The sequence below is a fragment of the Trichosurus vulpecula genome, chromosome 1 (genome assembly GCF_011100635.1).
Source record: "Trichosurus vulpecula isolate mTriVul1 chromosome 1, mTriVul1.pri, whole genome shotgun sequence".
NCBI classification, from domain to species: domain Eukaryota; kingdom Metazoa; phylum Chordata; class Mammalia; order Diprotodontia; family Phalangeridae; genus Trichosurus; species Trichosurus vulpecula.
The window spans coordinates 443,532,878-443,558,406 of NC_050573.1; the positions used below are offsets into that span (position 1 = coordinate 443,532,878).

The following is a 25,529-nucleotide window of genomic DNA, read 5'->3' on the forward strand; positions in this document are numbered from 1 at the left end:
GGCCAGATGGGGCCTTTGAATCTGCTGGAGGAAAAGAATAGGTGGGAAGTCCACCTAAGACCAAGTGTTCAGAAAAGGAAATCAAAAGACCAGGAAATTAAGTTCTAGGAAATCTGATCTTAGGTGACCTGAGCAAGTAAATGTAGTGTGATTCTGCCATAAATTTCTATTAACTGTTGAGGGAGGAGGTGATATGTGGTATGGAAGAAAATTAGCCACTGATGTAGGTTTTCCCCCGCTCCCTCTCCCCACCTACTCTCAGGACACAGATCCATTCTGCTCTGTGTTGGTCTGTCTTCAGAACAAGAGAGGTCCAGGCAATCAAGTGAGACATTTGGTGAGCTCACTTTACATATCACAGGAATGGTGGGGGGAGGGGAGCAGTTCCTCTAACAAAAGTTCATCCTCTTCAGCCCCAGTCCACCAATCATCATGAATTCCCTGTGCCCTCCCAATAAGTGTTGTTGCAAATATCCTTCTCTCCACAAAACTCCTCTCAGATGCAACCAAAGAGTCATACCCTATACAACCTAATCAGGTTGATTAAGGAAGTCATCAAATAGAGCAGGAATTCCCTAATCAACCTTTCTTTACATGTTTAATGACTATAGAGGCCTGGCTCAGATTTTCTCTTTCTTTGTCCATGAGCCTTTCTATGACTATTCAACTCACATTCCTTCTTATTATTATAGTGTAAATTTCTTAAGAGCAGGGGCTGGTTTTGCCTTTTTCCCTATCCCTAGGACTTTACATCATGCCCCATACACAGAAAGAGCTTAATAAATGCTTGTTGATTGATCAACTGTTCACTGTCTATTGGGCTTCTAGTCAATACTGTATTCAGAGCTCATTTGGTTTCACATGCATTATATACATAAACCTGCCAAGTGAAAACATATCTTAGAGACATTTAAGGTTAAAAGCACTCCTGATTCCTGCTCTTGGAGTCACTGGTAACAGCTCATTATAGCTATTAGTCACTGGGAACTGTGCAAATTTTTGGTTAATATCCAAGCTTCAGGCTGCTAGTACTGAACTAAAAAATGTAATGGACCAGGAGGACAGGTGCCCATATATCTTTTCAGGCCACATGCCAGTAACTCTGTGATATCTGTATGCTAAACTAAATAGCCATTAGAAGGAAAATGAATTTGGCTTTAGTGTTGATGCCTATAAAGGTCAGAGCAATATCAGTTCAACTACAACTGAGATTCATTCAGTAGAGATCCTGTGATGACTATCAAAATGGAAAATTATAGTAATTCATACCTCTCATGGGTCTGTCTAGTTGAAAGACCAGAATAGAAGGAGTTTCAGTACCAACTAGCATATAAGAAGTGAATCAAAATGGCATCAGCAAAGCAAGTACTGAATGGCAAGGACTTGAACAAGTTAACTTTCTGAGAAGAACTTAAGCAAGTTAACAACACTTCTTAATTTAAAAAAATTATTATTTGTATGTTTTATTTTTATATCTTCTAAATTTTCCGTCAGGCCCCCCCCCAACTTCTCCCTCAGTGATCCATCACATGTAACAAAGAATTCTTTTAAAAGAAAAAAAGAGGAAGAAGAGGGGAAAATCAGCAAAATGAATGAATGTGTCAAAGAAATCTGACAATATATGCAATGTTCCACACTTGTGGACCACCCCCACCTCTGCAAAGGAAGGGGGAAGAGATGTCTTCTCCTATCTTTTCTTTGAGGTCGTGCTCATTCTTTATAGTTTGGCAACATTCATTTCTGACTGCTTTATGGTTGTTTTTCTTTCCATTTCTATTGTTACAGTCATGATGTGTGTGTGTTTGTGTGTGTGTGTGTGTGTGTGTATGTGTTTCTTGGCTCTGCTTACTTTATTTTGCATCAGTTCATGTTTTTCCATGTTTCTCTGTTTCATTATATTTGTAATTTCTTATAGAACAGTAATATTCTATTACATTCATCATTCATGCAACGCAATTTGTTTAGCTATTCTCCTACTGATAGATATCTACTTTCAACAACACTTCTAATTGTGGGCTTAGACCCTGGAGAATCCTGATCCAGAAGTGTTAGACTGTATTCTATTACTTCTAATTTCATCCCCTTTTCTTACTGGAAAAGATAAACAATTCAGGATTATCAATACAGTCTAATAAAAGGGCAAAAACTCAAATTTGCCATTCTCCAGCAAATTTCTGATTCTCCCAGGAGAGAGACTGTCATTCCCCTGGCAGATATATTGTTTAGTTTAGAATGTTTACCTTCAGCCAGTCATGTTGTTGTACTCCTGTAAATCAGCTACCTGGAAGGCTGAGGCTTGCTGGATCTCTTGAGCTTAGAAGTTCTGAGCTGCAGTGGGCTGTATGAACCAGGTGTCCATTTTAAGTTTGCCTTAATATGGTGAGTCCCTGGGAGCCAGGTGTAGCCAGGATGCTAAGGAGGGGAGACCTGACCTAGGTCAGAAATGGAGCAGGTTAATGCTTCTGTGCTGATAAGTAGTGGGATTCAGCTCTTGCATTTTCAGCCTTGGCAATACAGGAAGACCCAGTCTTTTGAGAGAGAAAAAAAGAAAGAGGGAGGGGGGGAGGGAGAGAAAGAAAGGGAGGGAGGAAGGGAGGAAGGGGAGAGAGAGAGAGAGAGAGAGAGAGAGAGAGAGAGAGAGAGAGAGAGAGAGAGAGAGAAAGAGGAGGGGGGAAGAGAGGGAAGGAGGGAGGGAGAGAGAGAGAGAACAAAATATGTTCTTTGCCTGGAGGTGGGTAGCATGTTTCATCATGAGTCCTTTGAAACTATGGTTGATCGTTGCATTGGTAAGAGTTACCAAGACTTTCAAAGGTGATTATCTTTATGATATTGCTGTAAATATAAATTGTTCTCCTGTTTCTACTCACTTAACTTTGCATCAGTTAACACAGATTTTCCCAGGTTTTTCTGAAACCATCCCTTTCGTCATTTTTTTCTTTTTCTTTTTTTTATTATTTATTTAACATTTTTAGTTTTCAGCATTGATTTCCACAAGATTTTGAATTACAAATTTTCTCCCCGTTTCTACCCTCCCCCCACTCCAAGATGGCATGTATTCTGATTTCCCTGTTCCCCAGTCAGCCCTCCCTTCTGTCACCCCACTCCTCCCCATCCCCTTTTTCCTTACTTTCTTGTAGGGCAAGATAGATTTCTATGCCCCATTGCCTGTATATCTTATTTCCCAGTTGCATGCAAAACAACTTTTTTTAATATTCTGCTTTTAAAACTTTGAGTTCTAGATTCTCTCCCCTTCATCATTTTTTAACAGCACAATAGACATTCATTCATAAAATTCTTAACATTTTGTGAGGTGTGGTGTAATGTGGTTCAAGGTCATTTTGCAGTATTGTGTCTCCATTTGAGAATTTCTGTAATTTCAGAAGAACTTTGCTTTTCACTATATAGATATATATATAGATCAGAGTTCATCATTTCATTGATAGAAAAGGTCCATCAGAAGCAAAAATTTCCCCAAAACATTATTTGGGATGGATGTTTTACAGTGTTAAGATGATATATAGATCTTACAGGCTCACCTAGACTTCGTTTTTGGTATAGACTTAAATAAATTAGTGAGCTTCATTAGAAAAAAAACGACCTTTTAAAAAATCTTCAATCATTTATTCTTTGTATTGTCTTGCCCGTGATACACATTTTTTTTTTCTTCTTAGCAATGGTAAACAGTTAAAAATTAGTCTTTTCCTTTTTTTCTCTTCCACCGCTTTCGCAATTGCTTTCAGTGCCTCAGCCTCTGACATGCAGAACGTTTACATCAGTGAGTTTGTGGATCTGTACGTACTGTGGAAATGCCCTTCAAGCAACAGGATCATCGGGGCCAAGGACCACGCGTCCATCCAGCTGAACGTGACCGAGGCTGACAAGGTTACAGGAAGTTTGAATGGCCAGTTTTTAAACTCATGCAATTTAACATAGAATGGGGGAATCTGATGACTCTATTCTCTGGCTGGCAAAAAAATGATGATATTGTTTCAAAGAACTTTTAATTGAAGAAATCTTGTGGAAAATGTCTTAATAAATCAGAAAACAAAAAATTTAGTCTTTTCATGGTTCTTCAAACTTCAAGAAATTTGTGCTACAATGAAGAAGGATCAGTAGCCACCCATCCAGTAGCCAGATCCCTCTGAGGGTCTTTGCTTGTTTTTTGAGGATTTATTGGGTTGTAATAGAGCATTTCTTTTTTAATGTTGGCTGTTTATTTTCTTTTTCTAAATCAAGTTTTCTTTTCTTTTATTGTGAACTTAAGAACTGACAACACAAATATTTCAATATATCAAAGAGAATGAGAAGGATTATATAAGAAACTGTGAATTTCTTTTTGGACCAGTTGTTTTTGTTTTGTTTTTAAGAAATATATATTATAAGATTGGAAAAGTAGACTTGGGCCACATTGAGGAAAATTTTAGAGAATAGGGCAACTCATTATTTTCACAGACATTCTCCCTAACTCAACCCACCTTCTAACTTTCTATTTCCATCAAGGACGCCACTGCCTTTCTGGACAAACAGTTTCAAGTCCTCAAAATCATCCCAGAATGTAAAGTCCTTGAGAGCAGGGACTGTTCATTTTGTCTTGGGCCTAGCACATTGCCTGGAACATACCGGGTACTTAATAAATGTTATTGAATCTTCAACCTTTCCAGGATCCCCCAAATCCAACCAGATGACAAATTTTGTTAATTCTCTTTCTACAGTATCTCTTGCATTTTTTCTCCCTCCTTTCTATTTAGGTGGTTACCACCATAATTTAGGCCCTCATGAACTTTCCTCTTGCACTATACTGGTCTCAGTTAACCAAATTAGTTGGGAGATGTGTTAAACTGAATTTTCCATTTTAAGGAGCAGTCCAGTTTGAGTAGAGCATAGAGATGTTCAAGGGAGTAAGAAGAGAAGTCTGGAAGGCTAGGTTGGACTACTATGATGTCTTCCAAATTTGTCTCCCTGCTTCTGCTACTTTATTCAATATGTTCCCTACACAGCTGTCAAACTGATCTTCTGAAAGCGTGGATTTCCCCATGTCACTCCCCTACTGGAGAAATGTGAATAGCTCCCTATGTCTCTTGAATCTATACCCTCCTTTGTATTCCCACCATTTCTACCTTAATTTAGGACCTCACCATTTCATGCCTGGAAAATTATATAGCCTCCTAATCTAGCTCCTTGCCTCCATCCTCTACTCACCCCTCAAACCCTGAGGGTCTTCCCCTCCCAGTTTGATTTTTTTTTTAGTTTTTGATTGAAGAGGCCTATTCACTGAATGGGTGTTACCTCACTCACAGTGAGAACCTGAAAAGACCTTAGTTGGAAAGGGCCAGGGTCTCCCACTGCATCTTGGGACATCTGCAGACATCCTGATGAATATCTGGTCACTGGACCCAGATGGCTGTGGAGGAGAAAGTGAGGCTGGTGACCTTGCACAGCCCTCCCTCACTCAAATCAAAGTCAACTGCAAGTCATTTCATCATTCCCTGATGTCACGGTCCTCTTTGAGAATGAAAGACAAACACAACAACAATAACTCACCCCTCATCAATTAAACTTAATGTTATTTAATATTATTCCTTAAATTACTGTTTTAAAAATGTACAGATCTAATTATGTCACTCTTTTGCTTAAATATCTTTAAGGACTCTCCTGTGCCTGCTGGATAGCTCCAAATCTTGGGCCTGTTATTCCAGGCCCTTCACTTGCCTGGCCCTGGCCCTAACCTGCCTTTTTAGCTTCACTTGCCAATATCTCTATGCAGATTCTATTCTCCATTCTCCAAACTAGACTGCTCCCTAAAATGAGAAATTCAGATGAACCCATTTCCTCAACTATGTTAGCTAATTGAGATGATACTGTAATATACATTTTTGGACACAGTCAATATAGGAAACTGTTTTGTTTAATTATGAATATTTGTTGTAAAGGTTTCCTTTTTTTTTGTTCAGTGGAATAGGGTGGCAAAGGGAGGGAGAGGGGGGTTGGGTTAAGACCCCTTCCCCATACACCAACAAAAACAAAGGAAAAGAAAACAAAGAAGGTCATCAAAATATGTTTTTGAAATGCACAGAAGAGAACAGAAAGCCAGATGGAAACAAAACAGAAGGAATACCAGAAGGGGTCACAGACAAGTACGACAGTTTTGAGAGTAACGTGGATTTGTTATATAGATGAAAGAAAAACAAACTATATAATAGAGATTCATAGTTTCAGGTATTACTCTCTCTGTTTTACTAGGCATATGAAATACTCATTCCAGTTAATGTTTGTCAAGTTCAGAATTTTAAAAATATTAAAAAAATTAAAAACCAACTGAAAAGGAGATATTATTACTATAATGAACAAGCATATTTTAGCATTTTTATTTTGAGTTGAATAGCAATTTATGTTTACTCTTCTATAAAGCCTCCCCTAAACCTTCTCTTTCCACCCCCTGCCCTTCACCATTCTTACAGAGGTTGTTAGATGGGGCAGATCAGTTTTCATCATAACTACATGGTAAGAAAAAAGTAATACAGAGAAGATACATGACTTATAAAATGTCACACAGAAAGTCCACGCCTTCTGTGCTTGTTGATCATTTATCAAGGTCCTGAAAGGGGAAACAGAATGTATTGAATTCTAGAAATGAACACTAGACTGCTACTCCTGCCTATTTTGGCTAGCAGAGTCTCTTCTGAACTCCAATATCATTGCATTGAAAAATCACTAGACTTTTCCTTTCTTCCATTTCTCGATTCACTGCTTTTCTCCCTTCACTCACCCCCTCTCATTTGTAGATGAAATGACTAACAATCTCAGAAACATGTCCACTTAGGGGATTACCCTTGTTAAAGTGTGTGATCGGGCCTGGAAGCTGGAGTATTTAGCTTTTAATCTCGAAGGGCACAAGGAAAGTTGAAATCTAAGACTCCATAGGAAAGAAAGAATTTCGTGGAATTAATCTGGAGGTGAGGGGTGAGGAGGGTTGAAATGGGATCCAAAGTAAACCAGTCCAAATGAAAATACCAGCTAGCCTTGAGCAATAAGGGGCTCGGGATCCGTGTGTCCAAGAACAATTTCAGTTCTCTGTTCCCCCTCCACAATCTCTTCCCTTGTGGGATTTCAATCCATTTTCCACCCGAAACATTGCTATTGGACTAGGCTCTACATGCAGGGAATATAGAGCAATGCCCTTGGTTAATTAAACAGAATGGGATTTCAAAATCCCTCAGGCTGCAAGAGCTATGTCAAGCCATTACTTCCTAGAACTTTTATGTCTCATTCCTCACTCATTTTATTCAAGTTGCAAGCTTACTGAACAGCATCAGACTTATGCCTTCTTGGTTCTCAGGGCTTTTTTATAATGTTATTGTTGCTAGGGGTTATACTAATACAATCTCTATCGTTGTTTCATTCCAACCATCTGAGGCCCAAATCATACGGTTTGCTACATGCCAGGAAGATGCCACAGCTGTATCCTCACCAGATTAATCGTCTTCTCGTTGAGTCTCACAGCCACTCTGTGAAATAGGTGCTATTATTATCCTCATTTTGCAGAAGAGAAAATCAAGGCTGAGAGACCTGCTCAGGGTTACACATACAGTTAGTAAGTACCCGAGGTGACATTTGCACTCAGATCTTGCTGACCCATGATTATGATCATCATCATATGCTAAAAATCTTTCAAGCGCTTGTTATTTCCTACTGAGTAAAACCTAAATTCTTTAGCCTGGTATTAGAGACCATCCACAATCTGCTGCCACTCTAAATTTCCAGCCTCATGTTGGACAGCTCTGTTTCACATATTCCATACTCCAGGCCGACTGACCTACTGGAGATATCCAATACCCCAATACCCTCCAATACCTTTCCTGCCTCTGTGTTTTTGCTCACACTGCTTCCTACACCCAGCTTGGCCTCCATTCTGCTGTCTTTGTTATAAAAGAAAAACTCATTATTCCCTTTCCCAAACCAGCTCCTCCACCTGACTTCCCTATCCTGTTGATGGCACCACAAATTCCTTGTCACCCATTCCAGCCAACTCAAATGCCCCATTGAGTTCTCTAAGTCTGCAGTGCCCTTTGCCCCTTTAGACCTCATAGAACATTTTCTTTGTATCTATCTCACGCACTTGTTCATCCTTCATTCTCAAAGAGGATCAGTGACATTACGAGGGTGAGGTCTTGGCTTGATAACAAAGGACTTAGGAATTGGAAGGGACCTCAATGGCCATGTAGTCCAACTCATTCACAAAAGGAATGATCGCTCTCACATATCTGACAAATGGCCATCCAGTCTCTGCCTGAAGACCCCCAGGAAGGAGGAGCCTGCCACCTCTCTGAGCAGCCTGTTCTATTTTTGAAAAGCTCCATCTGGTAGAAAGGCTTTACTGTCATCAAAGTTGAATGCACCTCTTTGCCACCTTCACCCACTGCTTCCACTCTCAGCCTTCTGGGACCAAATAGGACAAGTCTGATCTCTCTTATCTTTGACTGCCTTCAAACACCCCCAAGAGAGCTCTCAGATCCTCCCTGTATTTTATTTTGTATCGTATAGTCTTCTGTTAGTGTTATCTCCTATTAGAGAATATGCTCTTTGAGGCCAGGAATTATATGTTGGTTAATGTTTGTACCTCCTGGGCATTGCACGATGACTTGTGCATAATAGGAACTTAGTAAGGGCTTGATAAATATTGAATTAAATTGAATTAAACTCTTTACAACTGCACTGATTTTACCCTTTCAAGAGAATGAGACAATTATAACAGAGATGATGATGAGGAAAGCTTTTCAGAAAGACACCAAAAGTGACCCTGGAAGCTGCACACTCTGGAAATGCACCATCTGATTTTAGAGAGTAGTAGGGCTAGCACAGGATTCAAATCATCTGCATTTCTGCAGTTTCTAACAAAGCAAACTCACCTAGTCAAAAGGAAGTGTTTCAAGTGAAGCTGAGAGATAGAGGCAGCACGGAAAAGGAGGGGTGGAGAGGAAAGGAATAAACATGTATATAGCACCTACTATGTGCCAGGCACTGCGCTAAGTAAGCACTTTTTTTTACAAATATCTCATTGATCCTCACAATAGCCTGCAAGACAGGTGCTGTTATTTTCCTCATTTTACAGATTATTAAACTGAGGCAAACAGAGTTTAAGTGACTCACCCCAGGTCACACAGCTATCTGAAACCACATTTAAACTCATTCTCTTGACTTCAGAGTCGACAACTCTAGCTGGGTTCAAATTCTGCATCTGGAGCTCACTACCTTTGTAATATTGGGTTGGCCACCCAAACCTTCACTCTGCCTCACTTTCCTCGTTTGTAAAATGTGGTGGTTGGGCTAAATGATTTGGGACACGCCTTCTAATTCTACATCCATAATTCTATGACTTGCAGCCCCATTCTTACTATTCCCCTTTCTTAACCTCACAGAAAACAGTCATCAGCAGCATGGCATTTTTACCTGTCACATTTAAAGAGGCACATTCATCCTATTGTCTCAGACTAACTAGAAAGGCAAACCAAAAGGAATTAACTGGAGCAATCAGCCCTTGCTTTTTGTTTCTCTCCCAACTCCCCTGATCTTAGAATACATTGGAGGGACCAGAGTTCCATCAGCCTGATTTATACCATTTGGTTTCTTTGTAATAGAAGTTCAGCAGCAATTCTGGGCCTAAGTGGCCCCGAATCTCATTATCCCATAGCCCATAACTCCTGGTGGAAATGCTGTTCCTTCCAGTCCCATCAAGTCAGCTGCTCTCGAATATATCTAAACACTGACCCCAAGTGGGAGAAAGATACAGTGAAGCTTCCCCATCCTACAGCATTCACTTCGGCAAAGGGCAATCAGGCTTCAGCTGACAGTCCAGCCCTAATTCATTTCTTCTGCAGTCAAATACGGTGTGAGAGGCGGAGAACGAGTCTCTGCAGCTGGGACGAGAATCTTTTCAGAAAAGGTATGATTGATTACACAGAGAATGTGATAAATATTTCAATCCCATGTATAATGACTCCATTTATTTACTTCGGTCTCCAGCAAATCATGCATCCTCTCTGCAAGGCTGAAATCTGAGAGAATTTCTCCTGAACTTGAGGGAAGTTTCTCTCTTACTATCTAGGAGACAAATATTCATTCACAGCATCCTTCATAAGAAGAAAAGGCTGCCTAGTGCATGGGAGCAAGGGCTGGACTGGAGGTCCAGGAAACCTGGGTTTGCATGTTGGTGAATTGCTTAAGAATTCTGACTCACATTTCCATAAAACTCGCAAGGTTTACAAAGTGCTCCCTTTACCACAACCCAGTGTGGTAAATACCACAGATAGTCTACCCCGTTTTACAGAAGAGAAACTGAATTTCCAAGAATGAAGTGACTTGCTCAGAATCGGACAGCTCTCAGTGTCAGAGATAAATACAGTGTCAGAGACTCAAACCTGGGCTTTCTGACTACAAAATTCCTGCCGATACTATTCTATTATCCTGCCTGTAACTAGTTTTTTTTTCTTTTTTCTAATTAAAGGGCCATCCCTGGACTCACTTCTTAAAGAGGCTTAAAAGTGAGAACCTGAAAAGACCTTAGCTTAAGAGGTCCAGGGTGTCCCAATGCATCCTGGGTTATCTCCAGTCATCCTGCTGAATATCTAGTCACTGGTCCCAAATGGCTCTGGAGGAGAAAGTGAGGCTGGTGACCTTGCACAGCTCTCCGCTCATTCAAATCAAAGTCAACTGCAAGTCATGTCATCGTTTCCCTGATGTCATAGTTCTCTTCAAGAACGAAGAACAAATACAAGATGCATAGGTGGTGCAATGATTAGAACTCCAGGTCTGGAGACAGGAAAACTTGAGTTCAAACCTGGTCTCAGACACATACTGTGTGACTTTGGACAAGTCACTTAACCTCTGTTTGTTTCCTCAGTTGTAAAATGAAGATCATAATAGCCCCTACCTCTTAGGGTTGTTGGGAGGATACAATGCAATATTTTAAAGTACTAGGACAGTACCTGGTCCATAGGAGGGGCTTAATAAACACTTATTTCCTTCCTTCCCTGGGTAAACTCTCAGAACCTATTTCCCTCTCTGCAGATGGGGAGATATGAATATTCACATTGCTTGCCCCAACAAGACTTGTGAGGATACAAGGAAATATGTGTGTGAATAGAAGTGCTTTCTAATCATTGAACACCATATAAAGGTGTCTATCATCATTATTTGTATTAAAACTTAATTTAACTGACACCTTTTTAAGACATCTCTTTAACCAGAGACATTACAAGAATAAGCTGCTGGCATCCGACTTGTGAGACTACATGGGGATTTCCTTCCTGTCTGACTACCGCCCATTAGGAGGGTAGTAATTAAAAATAAATTGTAATTTAAAACCTGAAAGGAAGAGGTTTCCAGGATGATGCCGAAGACAGTTCAATAGTGCTGGAATGTCAGCTTCACATACCGCCTAGTGCCATAAATAATGAAGTACCAGCCTACTGCAGGGGGATTCATCTCTGCATCTCCCGGGGTCTGGTGCCTAGTGCCTAGTAGGAACCTAATAGACATTTGTTGAATGGAACCGAATAACTAGCCCCCAACCTAGAACAATTGCCAGGAGAGAAACATCCATAATATTACTCTGTATACATTAAATCCTGTATCTCTACCTGGTAGTGCTGGAGCTCACAAGCTTCCAAAGGGAAAAACAGCTGAAGCTAGTGATGGGTACAAAAGAGAGTTAGCTGACCTGCCAAGTGCTGGAGTTGACAAGTGTGTGTGTGTGTGTGTGTGTGTGTGTGTGTGTGTGGTGGGGGGTGCTTCCTGAGTATGTCTGTGCCCAGAAGGTGCAGGAAGCTGGAGCGCTGGCTCCTCACCAGAGTGTCTGCTTTAGCTGGGCTCAGAGGGGTGAGCCAAGGCTAGGAATGGTGCCTCTACATTTATGAGCCATCTCACCGATCTTGAAAGCCATGCAAGGGATAATGAAGATTCTAAGAAGTTAGCTTCCTGGTTGTCTTGTAACTTATCCTAATTTCTGCTTTCCTATATAGGTGCCTCAGACTGGCGTTTATCTTGTCCCACATGGAAGGGACCTTAGAATCCTAGATTTCAGAGCTGGAGGGTATCTTCAAGGTCACTTAGTCCAACCTTCCCCCTAACTTATCCCATTTGACAAATGAGGAAGCTGAGGCCCACGGTGGTGAATCAACTTGCCCAGGATCAAAGAAGCAATAAAGGAAAACTGGAATTTGAATCCAAGTCTTTGGGATCCAAGTCCAGGGCATGGTTTTTCAACTCTACCACATAACTCTTTTAGTCCCTTTTCAGTCATGTCTGACTGTGACCCCATTTGGGGTTTTCTTGGCAGAGGTACTGGAGTGGTTTGCCATTTCTGTCTCCAGATCATTTTACGGATAAGGAACTAAGGCAAACAGGGTTAAGTGACTTCCCCAAGGTCACACAGCTAGGAAGTATCTGAGGCTGGATTTGAACTGATCAGGTCTTCCTGATTCCAGGCCCAACTCTCTATCTGCTGTGCCATCTAGCTGCCCCTCTACTCCCCTAGCAACCTACTTACGTGCATAAACATATATATATATGCAAACATCCATGATGGTGTGATTCAAGATTTTTTTTTTTTTAGCAGTATCTAGTTTATTTATGCCTGTGGAAAGGTAGACATCACAGGACACACCCCTCAGGAGTGGAGTGCCCGCCATTTATCCAAGGGGCCCCGGCTGGGGATGTACTTAACCCCACAGCCATCAGGAATGAGTCGCTTCTCAGTTATCATATCCTCAAATTCATCAGCATTGAACTTGGTGAAACCCCATTTCTTGGAGATGTGGATCTTCCGGTGGCCAGGGAACTTGAACTTGGCTCTCCGCAAAGCTTCAATCACATGTTCTTTATTCTGAACCTTGGTTCGAATCGACATGATAACTTGGCCAATGTGCACACGGGCTACAGTGCCCTGGGGCTTCCCAAAAGCTCCCCACATGCCAGTCTGGAGCCTATCAGCCCCAGCACATGACAACATCTTATTGATGCGGATGACATGAAATGGATGTAGCCGCACACGAATATGAAAGCCATCCTTGCCACAACTCTTCACCATGTACTTGTTGGCACAGATCCGAGCGGCCTCTAAGGCTTCTGATGACAGCTGTTCATATTCATCTGACACCATGTGACCACACAGTGGAAATTCATCCACTTTTGCTTTCTTTCTACCAAGATCAAAGATTCGTATCTTGGCATCAGGAACTCCCCTGCAGAAACGGGACTTTGGGTACGGCTTATTTTTACAGTACCTATAACAGCGGGCGGGACGACGGCCCATGGCGTCGGCGCCAGCAGGGACTGGGTGTCTCGCCGCAGGGAAAGGGCGTGATTCAAGATTTTAAGGCCTCACTGCATCATACCTCAGACGATGGAGAGGTCAGTGGGTGACAACAACAGCTGTGTTCCAAGAACTGCGCTAAGGGCTTTACAATCATTATCTCGCTTGATCCTCACAATAACCCTTTGAGGTATTTGCCGTTATTATCCCGTTTGATAGATGAGGAAACTCAGGCAGACAGAGGTTAAGTGACTTGCCTAAAGTCTTACAGCTAGTAAGTATCTAAGGCTGGATTTGAATTCAGGTCTTCCTGTGACTCTAGACCCAACTCTATGCACACAGCTGCTAATAGGGTCTGGTCTGAAGACCATGCTGGAGTCAACAAGGGTATGGCCAAGATGTCACATTCAAAGTTGTCAAATGTATGAACATTGTAAAGCTGTTGTGGCTTTGTGCCTTTCCAATCCTCCTCACCCCAGTGCGCTAGCTAAAGGTCACAGCATCTGAATATCCTCCTTTGTTCTTATTTTAAAATTTGGACTTTGGATTTTGGAGTCACCAGACCCATGTTTGGTGTCATGTCTGCCAGACACTAGCTATGAGAACTTGGACGGACTATTTCATCTCCCTCTGCCTCACTTTTATCATCTGTAAAATGAGTTGGGGAGAGGGTTGGATAATGTAGGATCTCTCTGGTCCCTCCCAAATTCAATGCTCTGTGATTTTGTTTCAGGGGACTTGGGCATAGGATGCCCAACATCTATGCACATCTTTTCCGTACTTGACTAGTCTGTAAGGGTCACTGAGAGTCAAGGATCCTATGGCTCCTTTGTTGAGAATCATTGGCTTGTTTAATCCAGTGAGCTTTGGAACTCAGCCCTGGAGCTGAGCTGTCTTGATTGGTGAATGAGTGAAAGACTCACCTCAACTCACTAGTCTAGTCAGTTCCGTATCATTCTTGTCATCCCGTGTGGCCGTCTGCAGGGCACCAGGGCCTCCCCAGCTGAGGCATCTTGCTAATTATCCTGTGGATCCTTACATACCTTCTCACATCCACCTCTTTATCTGGAAACAGTAATCAAAATAAGGACTGCCATGGCTCCTGGGAAAGCAGTGACAGTTCATTGCTGGGTGACTCCCCTCACAATGCCCCTGACTGTTAAGTTCCAGGGGCTCTTAATCTTGGGCTCCTTGGGCAGTCTGGTGAACCCAAGGACCCCCATCTCGGAAGAATATTTTTAAAAAGCATAAAACAAAAAGAGCTATGAAAGGAAAGCAATAATAATAAGATGCAGTTATCAGGTTTTTTTTAAGTTTACAGCCTTTAGGTCAGGGGTAGGGAACATACAGCCTTGAGGCCACATGTGGCTCTCTAGATCCCCAAGTGCAGCCCTTTGACTGAATCCAAACTTCACCGAACAAATCCTTTTATTAAAGATTAATAAATGTGCTTTACGTTAAAAACCCTGATCTAGACCAAAACTCCCTTCCTATATATGCTGTCTCCCCTTAATAGAATGCAAGATTCCTGAAGGCAGGGACTGCCTTATTTTTGCATTTGATCTCTAGTGCCCAATACACTCATATGGCTCATAGGAAGTACTTAATAAATGCTTGCTTGAATGGATTGGTGGTGATCCTTATGTTAGAGAGAATCTTTGAACTCTTTTTTGCTTTTGTTCTGTGTTGAAGCAGTTAACTAAAAAACAGAAGTGATAAGCACTTGGGTAGATGTCATAAATTCAGGCTCTTATCAGTTCCATTTGGGTTGGGGGCACCAAGTTTGCTGTTTAGTGATCATGAACTTGGATTTCCCTTTCCTGGAGCTCTGTTACTACCCAGTAGAGTTGTAACTACAATGTGGGCATACAGGATGAGGGGGAGGCAGATTATTTTTTTTGGAGGCACTTGGGGTTAAGCAGCTTGCTCAGGATCACACAGCTAGTGTCTTTATTCAGATTCGAACTCAGGTCTTCCTAACTCCAGGGCCACTGGTCTATCCACTATACCACCTAGCTGCCCCAGAGGGCAATATTTTAGAGGATGCTGGGAAATATTTCTTCCCTCTCCTTATTTTCCTCCAACTCTGACTTCAGAAGTGGTTTTGCACTTCGATTCTCACTGGCCCTCCAGCTTCCCTTCCTCAGCTACACTTTCAGCAGGAACATCCATGAATCTCAGAGTGCTCTTTCTAACCTTCCTCCCAAGGCAACACATTTGGTGACCTCTGCCCCACACCTCCCAGTGGTACTGATTGTCCCCACGTGAAAACAAGAATCAAGAAAGTGATGGTAAATCATTTAAACTCTCTCAGACTCTGTTTCCCCACCTATAAAATGAAAAAGATAGACTCTATGGCCTCTAAGATCCCTTCCCCCTCTAAAACCCTATTCTAATAAATTCTTGTTGATTGATCAATAAATACGTATGAAATTGCATCTCCAGTGGCTCATTCACGTTTTGTCTTCAAGACAGGCTCTTGTCTGCTGTGGCAGAAAGTAAATCAGACTCCAAGCCTGCTAAGCTGAAGCCAGCTTTTTTAGAAAGCCAGCACAGGCAATAGTTTTACCTCTTTTCGATCGCTTTTTAAAGCGATTGTGCTTTATTTTACGTGCTCTATGGGCTACCCTAGATGCATCTACAAAGGAAATCCATTTTTAATGTTATCATTAATTTTAACTGAAAGAGCTGCCTAGCTATAACACACGGCAGTGGAAAAATGCATTAGAGAACAGAGAGCTGGGTTCCACCCTTCACACTCCACCCCATCCCCTCCCTCTCCACACTGGGTAGGAAAGTCGATTCTCATAAACTTGGACCAGACATACCCGTGGACGTTTACTCAGGGGATGGAGAACAGATCTACCTAATCCTCTCAATTTCCCCCTGTTTGCTCTGCAAAGAGTAATAGTCAGCAGCTGGCATTTATATAGCTATATGCATTACAAATAGTACCCCGTCTGAGGCTCACAACAACCCTGAGAGGTAGATGCCATACTTAACGCAACTCTATAGGTGAGGAAATTAAGGCAAAGAGAAGCTAAGTGAGTTGCCTAGCATCACACAGCTGGTAAGCATCTGTGTCTCCGTTTGAACTCAGGTCTTCCAAGTCCAGCACTCTAGATTGTGCCACCTAGAGGCAGCCACGCAGGGGATTGAGTGCAGGCCTGCAGTCAGGAAGGCATGCCCAGCACCTCCACCTGTACGTGCTTGTCTCCCTCCATTAGAATATAAGCCCCTTGAGGGCAGGCTTTTGCCTCTCACTGGATGCCTAGCACATAGTAATGCCTAAGAAAGGTTTGCTGATTGGTGGCTATTCAGCTAGACTCTTCCCCTCCACTGGGGAAACTTATGTCTCCCAGGGTGGAATGAAGTAGGATTGCCTTATTATCTATTCCTCTTGCCCCACTTTTCTCAATTTTGTGCAGGCTTTATATGGGGGAACGTGTTGGCCATTTCCAGAACTTGTAGCAAAAGAAACATGCATAGCAGCCCTGTTGTCTGAGACATCTAAGTTATGACAACATTTATTTGTTTATATATATGTATTATTGGACATTTGTCATTACATATATTATATACATATATGTGCATGTACATATATTATACGTTTATATATCATATTACATACAATATGTATGTTATATATTACACATTACTTATGATATATATTGTATATTACATGTAATAATGTAATACTATGCCTATATTATACATTCATATATACTATAGTATATTACATCTAATGTAATACATACAGTATACATTATAAATTGCACATTATATATATGCATTATATATTGCATATAATATCATACATATACCATACATTATTATAATTTATTATGTTACATATAATTTAATAGATATGTTATATATTACACATTACACAATGCATTATATATTAAATATAATACAATAGTAATATTCATACATATTTTATACATTCATATATAATATATCACATGTAATATAATATATTACATACATACATTATATATTACATGTAATACTATACATGTATTACACATTTATATTATATTATGTATAAAATTTTATGTTACACATTATATAATGCATTATATTAAATATAATAATACAATTTATATTATTATACATATATAATATATTATATTCCATATAATGTAACACATATAATGTTATATATTGCATGCATGCCTTATATTGCATGTAATAATATCATGCATATATTATACATTTATATATAAACAACAACCAGCATTGCTATAACACCAATTATGGGCCAGGCACTGTGCTAACCCCTTTGCAAGTATGTCATTTGATCCTCACAACAGCCCTGCGATGAAGACACATCGTCCGACCAGTGCCAGATGGTTGCTGCTTGCCAAAGCTGAGTAACAGCACCAGCCAGCTCCTGCGGTCCAGGGGATCACTAATGTGGATGCACGTGCCATGACCCGACAGCCTCATGACAGAGAAGCAACAGGTGTACCTAAGGAAGGAGGGGTCACTGCATGTTACACCCAGGGAGCTAGGACCGAGTAAATAGCGGCAGAACCAAGAGTTTGGGACTTCTAGCAGACAACATCCCAGCAGTGCAGGTGAACCTGGCATCCCTGAGCACATGACTGATAAGGGACCGTGAGAAATGAGGCAAACCAAGAGGTGAGTCATGGTGCTGAAAGACACAAGTTCCAGGCCCTTCAAAGCTCCTTACGGTTAAGACAACACCCGAAGTTGGAGTTGTACAATGGAAGACAGTTCAGGGGTGTGCTAGAGCCAGCTCAAATCTGAAAAGAAATTGTTAATTTTTCAATGTGAGAATTTACATGTCAGAAATCAGCAAACACTACAAATCAGGACTTGATTTATTGTTTTGTTGATTGTCTAGGTTTAAGAAAGTGGTGGAGAAAATGTTAAGATTGCTGGCCACAGGGGCAGGCAGGTGGTGCAGTGGATAGAGTGCCAGCCTTGGAGTCAGGAAGACTTGAGTTCAAATCTGGCCTCAGATACACTTAACACTTACTGGCTGTGTGACCCTGGGCAAGTCACTTTACCCTGATTGCCTCAAAAAAAGATTGCTGGCTATATTTAAAAGTGTATTATAGGCACAATTTTTTAAAAAGTTAGTTGTTAAACATTTACTAGCAACATCGCTCCCCCTGCCCTCCACTATCACTAATCCCATATATGAATGAATCAATGAAGGAAGAAGCATTTATTTAGTACTTACTATGTACAGAGCACTATGCTAAGTACTGGGGATACTAGTAGAATGTAGAGACAATGCCTGCTTTCAAGGAGCTCATATTCTAATGAGGGAGACAAAATATAGAGGAGGTTTCTGGTACAAGTTAGACAGAGGGCCTTCATGGTCCTTAGAGTATAGCAGTAAATCAGATGATAATGCATTTTATTTAATAGCATTTCTTTTAAAGTTTATTTTATTTGACTTTTTATTAATCAATAAACTCTAATTTTCACTCCTTCTCACATCTTTCCCATTTAATGAAAACAAAAGCCTTATAACACATACACATAGCAAAACATTCCCACCTTGGCTATGTCCTAAAATACCTATCTCATTGTGCATCTTGTGTCCATCACCCCTGTGTCAGGAGGTAAAAATTGTGTTTCATTATCAGTCCTCTGGAATCACAGTTGTTCATGCATTCATTCATCAGAGTTCCTAAATCTTTCAAAATTATTTATTTTGAAAATGTTGTTATATTATAAATTGATTACCTGGTACTATTCACTTCACTCTGCATCAACTCATAGAAGTCTTCCTAGGTTTCTCTGAAATCATCCTTTTTGTCATTTCACATGGCACAGTAGTGTTCCTTTACAGTCACACACCACAATATGTTCACCACTACAAAAAGTGCTACTGTACATATTTTTGCACATATAAGTCCTTTTTTTCTTTGATCTTTTTGGGGCATAGGTTTTGTAGAGTTGTTGGGGTTTTTTTCTGGTTCAAAGGATATGTACAACTTAGTAACTTTTAAGGTATAGTTCCAAATTGCTTTTCAGAATGAGTGGACTAATTCACAGCTCCACAATAGCACATTAACATGCTTGTTTTAATGTCACTTCCATTTATCAAGCCATATGTATTTCTGATTTGTACTATTTGACAGTGCCAAGGAGAATTTTATTTTCTATGTCTCCATTAGTTATGACTGCTGAGAAGGCAGCCATCCTTCTCATCACCCATCACTCTGAACACCAGGTTGAATCCCCACAAAGATTGCTCCTCTAGACTAAAAGTAAGAGATAAACAAATTAAAACAAATCCAAGGTACCAGGATGCAACTGGTCTTACTAAGTGCATATAACTCTATGGCTGAAAAAGTTTTACATGATGGCCTTGAACAGATTCTACTGGCTCCTAAGATGGCTTCAGATGTCACTAAGAAGCGTGATGTGCTCATTATTGCAAAAGAACAGAAAAACAAAAACAAAAAAAAAACTTGAGTTACATATTTGGATGATATGAGTACCAGTAAACCTTTGGAACTTGTCTGCATTGATTTTCTATTTCTAAAAGAATCTAATAAAGCCCTGAGCCTCATGTGCTGGCTGACCACTTCACAAAATATGTGTGTGTCCCCTACCAGCAACCAGAAAGCTACCACACTTACTAACGTATTGTGGGAGAAGTTTTTCCCAGTATACTGACTTCCTGCCAGGATTTGTTCATGCCAAAACTGACAACTTTGAAAGAATACTGCTCAGGGAGACGTTAGCTTTGAATGGGGTCAGAGTTCTAGATTTATCTCTTAATTCCTTAAGGGGCCTCAAAGCCATTTCACCAGTGCACTGTTGAAAATGTTAGGGACATTGAGGCAAGAACAAAAAGTCCAAATGGAGTCTCCTACACATATACAATTCCACTAGTTATAATGTCACAGCCTTTCCGTCATACCAGCTGATGTTTGGGTCATGCTTACAAATACCTACCAATTGACTTGTGTTTTGGACTCTCTGAGGACAGGGTGATTGCAGACTCACAAATGATACATCTCTCAGTTGAAGGAGAATCTAAAAAAAAGTTTACCACCTACTAGAACTTGACCTCAGAAGAACACTTATAGAAATAAATGTTAACATTATGCCAAGTCTTGTGTTTTCTGCCTCACAACATCTCCAAGAGCCACCAACCTGATGCAGACCCTTATCCCCTCACACCTGGGTGTTGACTTTTCTCTGCCTCGTCTCTCCCCACTCTGGTTGGTCCTCCACTCGGGTGCCAAAGTGATCTTCCTAAAGCACAGGTCTGACCATATCAGCCTCCTATTCAGTAAACTCGATGGTTCCCTATTACCTCCAATATTGAATATCAAACAACAGCCTCTGTTAGCTTTTAAAGCCCTTCATAGCCTGCCCCCTTCCTTCCTTCCCACTCTTCTCACAATTTGTTCTCCTAGCACATATTCTATGATCAAGCAACACTGGCCTTCCTGCTGTCCCTCTCACCCCTTCTGTCCCTTGTCTTGGAATGCTCTCCTTCCTCACCTTCTGGATTTCCCTGGTTTCCTTCAAGGCACAGCTCAGATCTTCTTCTGCAAGAAGCTTTTCCCAGCCCTGCCCCTCCTCCCATGGCTAGTGCCTTTCCTCTCTGAGATTGCCTCCTATTTATTCAAAGTCAGTACAGAGGAGAGTTATGGTCAGCTACACAGAGAATACAAAGGGATTTTTTTATTTTCTAAATCATTGAGGTTTCCCTCAGCTTGGGGCTCTAAATGAATCAACAAGATTTCATTGATAAGCATTATTATAACTCCCTTCCAGAAGCGAAAAAAATTAATTCATGTGAATCCAGGTTGACATGGATTCCACTGAGCACAAGTGAGCTCAACAGTGGTATTAGGGCAAAAGAGTCTCAGGAAGGAGAAGTTTTTTCAAAGTACCTCTGAGGTAGTTGGCCTTGGGCTGCTCCACTTCCGTTATTTCTCTTGAAGCAGATTGAAAGGGCCTCATCAACCTTACTCCAACAGGAGCAGAGTGAAGGCATTGACTGAGGGGACAAGTTAACCCATAATAGGCAGGAGTAGGGAAAGAGTGCCCTTGCCCGTATATGCAGGGAGGTGCCAGGGTAAAGAGCTTTCTCACTAAACCAAAGTACTCCAACCCCTGATTTCATCTGTCTAGCTAATCCTCTATTTATCCATATTACTATCATCTCTTTGTCCACCTATCTATCAAATCATTTTTTATTTCTATTTTCCATCTATCTATCTGTCTGTCTCTCTATCAGTCTGTCTGTCTATCTACCTACCTACCTACGTATGTATGTATGTATCTATCTGTCTGTCTGTCTATCTGTCTGTCTGTCTGTCTGTCTACCTACCTACCTACCTACGTATGTATGGATGTATGTATCTATCTATCTATCTGTCTGTCTCTCTGTCTGTCTGTCTATCTGTCTGTCTATCTACCTACGTATGTATGTATATATGTATGTATGTATCTGTCTGTCTGTCTGTCTGTCTATCTACCTACATACCTATGTATGTATGTATGTATCTGTGTGTCTATCTGTCTGTCTGTCTGTCTGTCTATCTACCTACCTACATATTTATCTATCTATCTAAAATGCAAAAGCACAATTCTCAGTTAGCCTTGTAAGCAACTATATCATGTACTCAGCACCAGGTCTGTTAGAGAGCCCATTCTATTGTAAACTGGTGGAAGGAAGCAGAGAACAGATGGAGGTCTCTCATAAGTTTAGCTCAAGTCAAGCCTGTAGGAATATTCTGCTATCCTTCCTTCCCATACCATAGGTCACCTTTGAAGTTTAGTTAAAACAAACTTTTACCTGTCTAAAAATGGTTATTTTCCCATTTCTTTCTCCCCTGCCCCCAAACCTGGTCCTGAAAAACAAATGCTGATTTTTGTCATCCTTTTGTCATCCACATAGATTTGGACAGCGACATGGTGCAGTGGTGGTGGAGTGGATAGAACACTGAGCCTGGAGTCAGGAAGACCATTTTAATGAGTTCAAATCCATCCTCAGATACTTCCTAGCTGCATGACCCTGGGCTAGTCACTTAACCCTGTTTGCCTCAGTTTCTTATTTGCAAAATGAGCTGGAGAAGGAAATGGCAAAGCATTCCAGTATCTTTGTCAAGAAAAGCCCAAATGGGGTCATGAAGAGTCAGACAGGACTGAAACAGCTGAACAACAACAATAGATTTGGGGGGAAATGAATTGGTTTAACAAATCAAAGGCTGGTAGCAAAATCATCCAAATTGCCTAGATTAGGACCAGTAATTTGATGGCAGGACTTGAGGCTAGCCTATCAGCAGTTCATCTTGGTCAGGAACTTGAGAAATGAGTGAGATGAGATGATCAGGCTGGGTCACCTTCGGAATCTATGTCATACTTTCAATGATCATAAGTTATTTGATTGTGCAAAAGCTGACCTTTGGTCACCCATATTTCCAAGTGATGCTGGGAGGATGTAAATCATGGAATGGTATGATCTCAGAAAATTTAAAAGCGCATGTGACCTAAAAGACAATGACAACATTCATGAATTCATAGGCTGACGATACTAAAACTAAGACCTGACTGAGCCAAGGGTGTGTATAGCTAGAAAAGGAGGTGAGCTAGTCATGGAATACGAATGAAAGAAAAACGACGGACAGACAGGCTGAGCTCTATCCATGAAACAGTAGATGAACCAAAGGAAGCCTTCTAGAATTTGGGGATACATCCTCCATGATTGATGGAAAGACCTGGATAAAAACGACAAAATTATAAAAGATGACAAGGATCTATAGGGGTTGTGATCTTTCTCAGTGAAAGAAGTTCCCATACTGTGAGCTCATGAGTCCATATAAGTATTACAGCATAGATATATAGACAGTTAATTTATTTTGAATTTATCTGTACTCCTGCTCCCAGAATAGCTCAAATTATGCTTAAATGGCCAATAATTCAAAGCTAAAAATGTGAAAGATTCCAAATTCTCCAGAATTATAAGCACATTAATGAATTACAATCTGTACTATAAGAACATGGCCTCAATGAATCTTTATCTATAAGGATCTTGATAATCCTTTTTAAAAATTGAGAAATTTTTTCTGATGTCCTGTGATTCAGAAGGCTTGGGTACCTTATAACTCAGTTAGACTTATTAATAAACTCACGAATTTTTAATATAGCCGTTTCAGGCCTTAGATTCCAAAGCCAACAGTGTTTGATCTTTTTAAAAGGGATGAATAGAAATTCATTCTAATGAGCAAAAGTTATTTTTTACAGGAGGTAATTAATTAGATGATTAACCATTGTACCCTAATCTTCATGTGTAAGCCAAAAACATACTGTTCCTTGTCCTCCCACACCTTACGCTTTACTACACCTATAGACTTTTTTTGGTTATTAATGACTCAACTGAGAAAACTTCAAAAGATTAATAGTCTGTAGGTCATTAGATCTAATCTGTCCCCTTTCCATTTTATAAGAAGACAAACAAGAGAAAATATGGCTTAGGGGGTAGAGGGCTGGCCCTAGAATTGGGAATATCCAGGTTCAGTTTGGGGCAGCTAGGTAGTACGGTGGAGAGAGCACCAGACTTGGAAGCAGGAAGACTCATCTTCAGACACGTACTAGCTGTGTGACCCTGGGTAAGTCACTTACCCTGTTTGCCTCTGTTTCCTCATTTATAAAATGAGCTGGAGAAGGAAATGGCAAACCACTCCAGTGTCTTTAGCAAGAAAACCCCAAATGGAGTCACAAAGAGTCGGACACAACTGAGCAATAACCCAGTAAAAGGTTCAATTTCTGTCTCTGACATATAATGGCTTGTGGCCCTGAGAAAAATCATTTCATCTCTGAATGCCTTCAGGCAGCTCTAGAAGTTTCCATATAAGACATTCCCTCCATTGAAAAAAATTACATGTCCCCTCACTCCCTCAAATGAGGAAAAGTGACTACCATGACAGCCTTTGGGAGGAGGAATGTCTCCTCTCTCTTCAATCAAGCTCAGATTTATTACATGAAATAGTCTTTTGTGCTTTTTTAATTTTCTGTTTTACTTACTCTGCTAAAATTTATGAGTTCATAAAATAATCCAATTAATTCAGATCAAGTTCTGTATGTCAGCATTTCCTCCCCAAATCTAGGTTTCATGTAGAAAAACAAATATTGACCCTTGGACCCAGGACATGTTATATACCATACTAACCTATCTCATCCTTTAAACCTGAGGGAGTTAGGGACCAAATGGAAGAGAGTTTTTCTTTCACTTCCAAATGACCTCACTTATCAACTTCTTGGATGATAGACAGCTCTCCATTAAAGACAGCTTTTTCCCCCGCAGGTTAAAAGCTCCAAAAATATATAACCAAAACATGAAGTCCATGATGCCAAGTGAGAAAGAGGATGTGACAGGGTCTCATTATTCTCAAAGGCTCAGGAGAATTCTTTTAACCAGGGCTATTTCAATATCCCACCCATTTGCAAGGACTGTGAATCCCATTAGCGGTTCCTTAGAAGCAAGACCTTTTTCTTTTGAAGGGTCTCTAGGTGAATAGCTTTAAATGGTGACTCATACTTTTCTATACCTCAGTTTAGGAAGTCTCCTGGTTGGCAGTTTAGACAGAAAAGAGACAACAGGAAGGACTGAGGGAGAGAGGAAAATACTTAATTCACTTAGTTTGTAACCTTCCATTTCACTAGTTAGAAAGCAATTAAGGAAAGGAATGGGATCTCTGATCAGACAGAACCCAATTCCCACCTTTTTAATGAATTCAGAGGCAAGAGACAAGAGGCGAGGAGAAACAGAAAGGTAATCCATCATTGCATTTTTGGGTCATGGGAGACATTTCTAAGTGTGCAGAAAGAACTCATTGGTTTCCTACAATTCCACAGCTCTCATTTGGGCATCCGCAAATCAAAGGAAGGCCCAAAGGAGCTACAGACCCCATACTCTGTAGATAGATAGGAGCTGAAAATACCTGCTCTGATTTCAGTAGATATTTGCTTCCTGTGAGTCCTAGCCAACTGTCACCGAACTAGGTGGCTGTGGGTGGCCATCTATGAAGTATTTAGACATATGTCCATCCTTTATGTAGGGATATCTGACCCCAGATAAACCTAGGCCATTTCCCCACCCCCACACCTCAGACTATCTTGCAGTACTGACTATAGCAGTGAAAAGAAATTCCCTTACTGGCTATCCTGGAAGGACCTCACCTTTTTGTCTTGTTTTGTTTTTAATTAATTT

The 25,529-nt window shown here is 40.7% G+C and overlaps 1 protein-coding gene and 1 long non-coding RNA gene across 2 annotated transcripts; one reads left to right on the top strand and one right to left on the bottom strand.

Annotated features, from left to right (window-relative positions):
* The first annotated feature begins 2,289 nt into the window (after positions 1–2,289).
* On the top strand, positions 2,290–4,052 carry LOC118836071. The gene is made up of 2 exons (XR_005009550.1): positions 2,290–2,379; positions 3,749–4,052. It is a non-coding gene; the product is annotated as an uncharacterized LOC118836071 (long non-coding RNA).
* Positions 4,053–12,595: 8,543 nt separating this feature from the next.
* LOC118857481 (60S ribosomal protein L10-like) lies at positions 12,596–13,346 on the bottom strand. Its single transcript, XM_036768158.1, has one exon. It carries the CDS (start codon positions 13,307–13,309, stop codon positions 12,665–12,667), a length of 645 nt encoding a protein of 214 aa, XP_036624053.1. The 5' UTR covers positions 13,310–13,346; the 3' UTR covers positions 12,596–12,664.
* Between the last annotated feature and the right edge of the window lie 12,183 nt (positions 13,347–25,529).

Excerpts from the sequence above, each read along its gene's own strand:
- LOC118857481 (XM_036768158.1), bottom strand. The coding sequence starts at position 13,309 with ATGGGCCGTCGTCCCGCCCGCTGTTATAGGTACTGTAAAAATAAGCCG.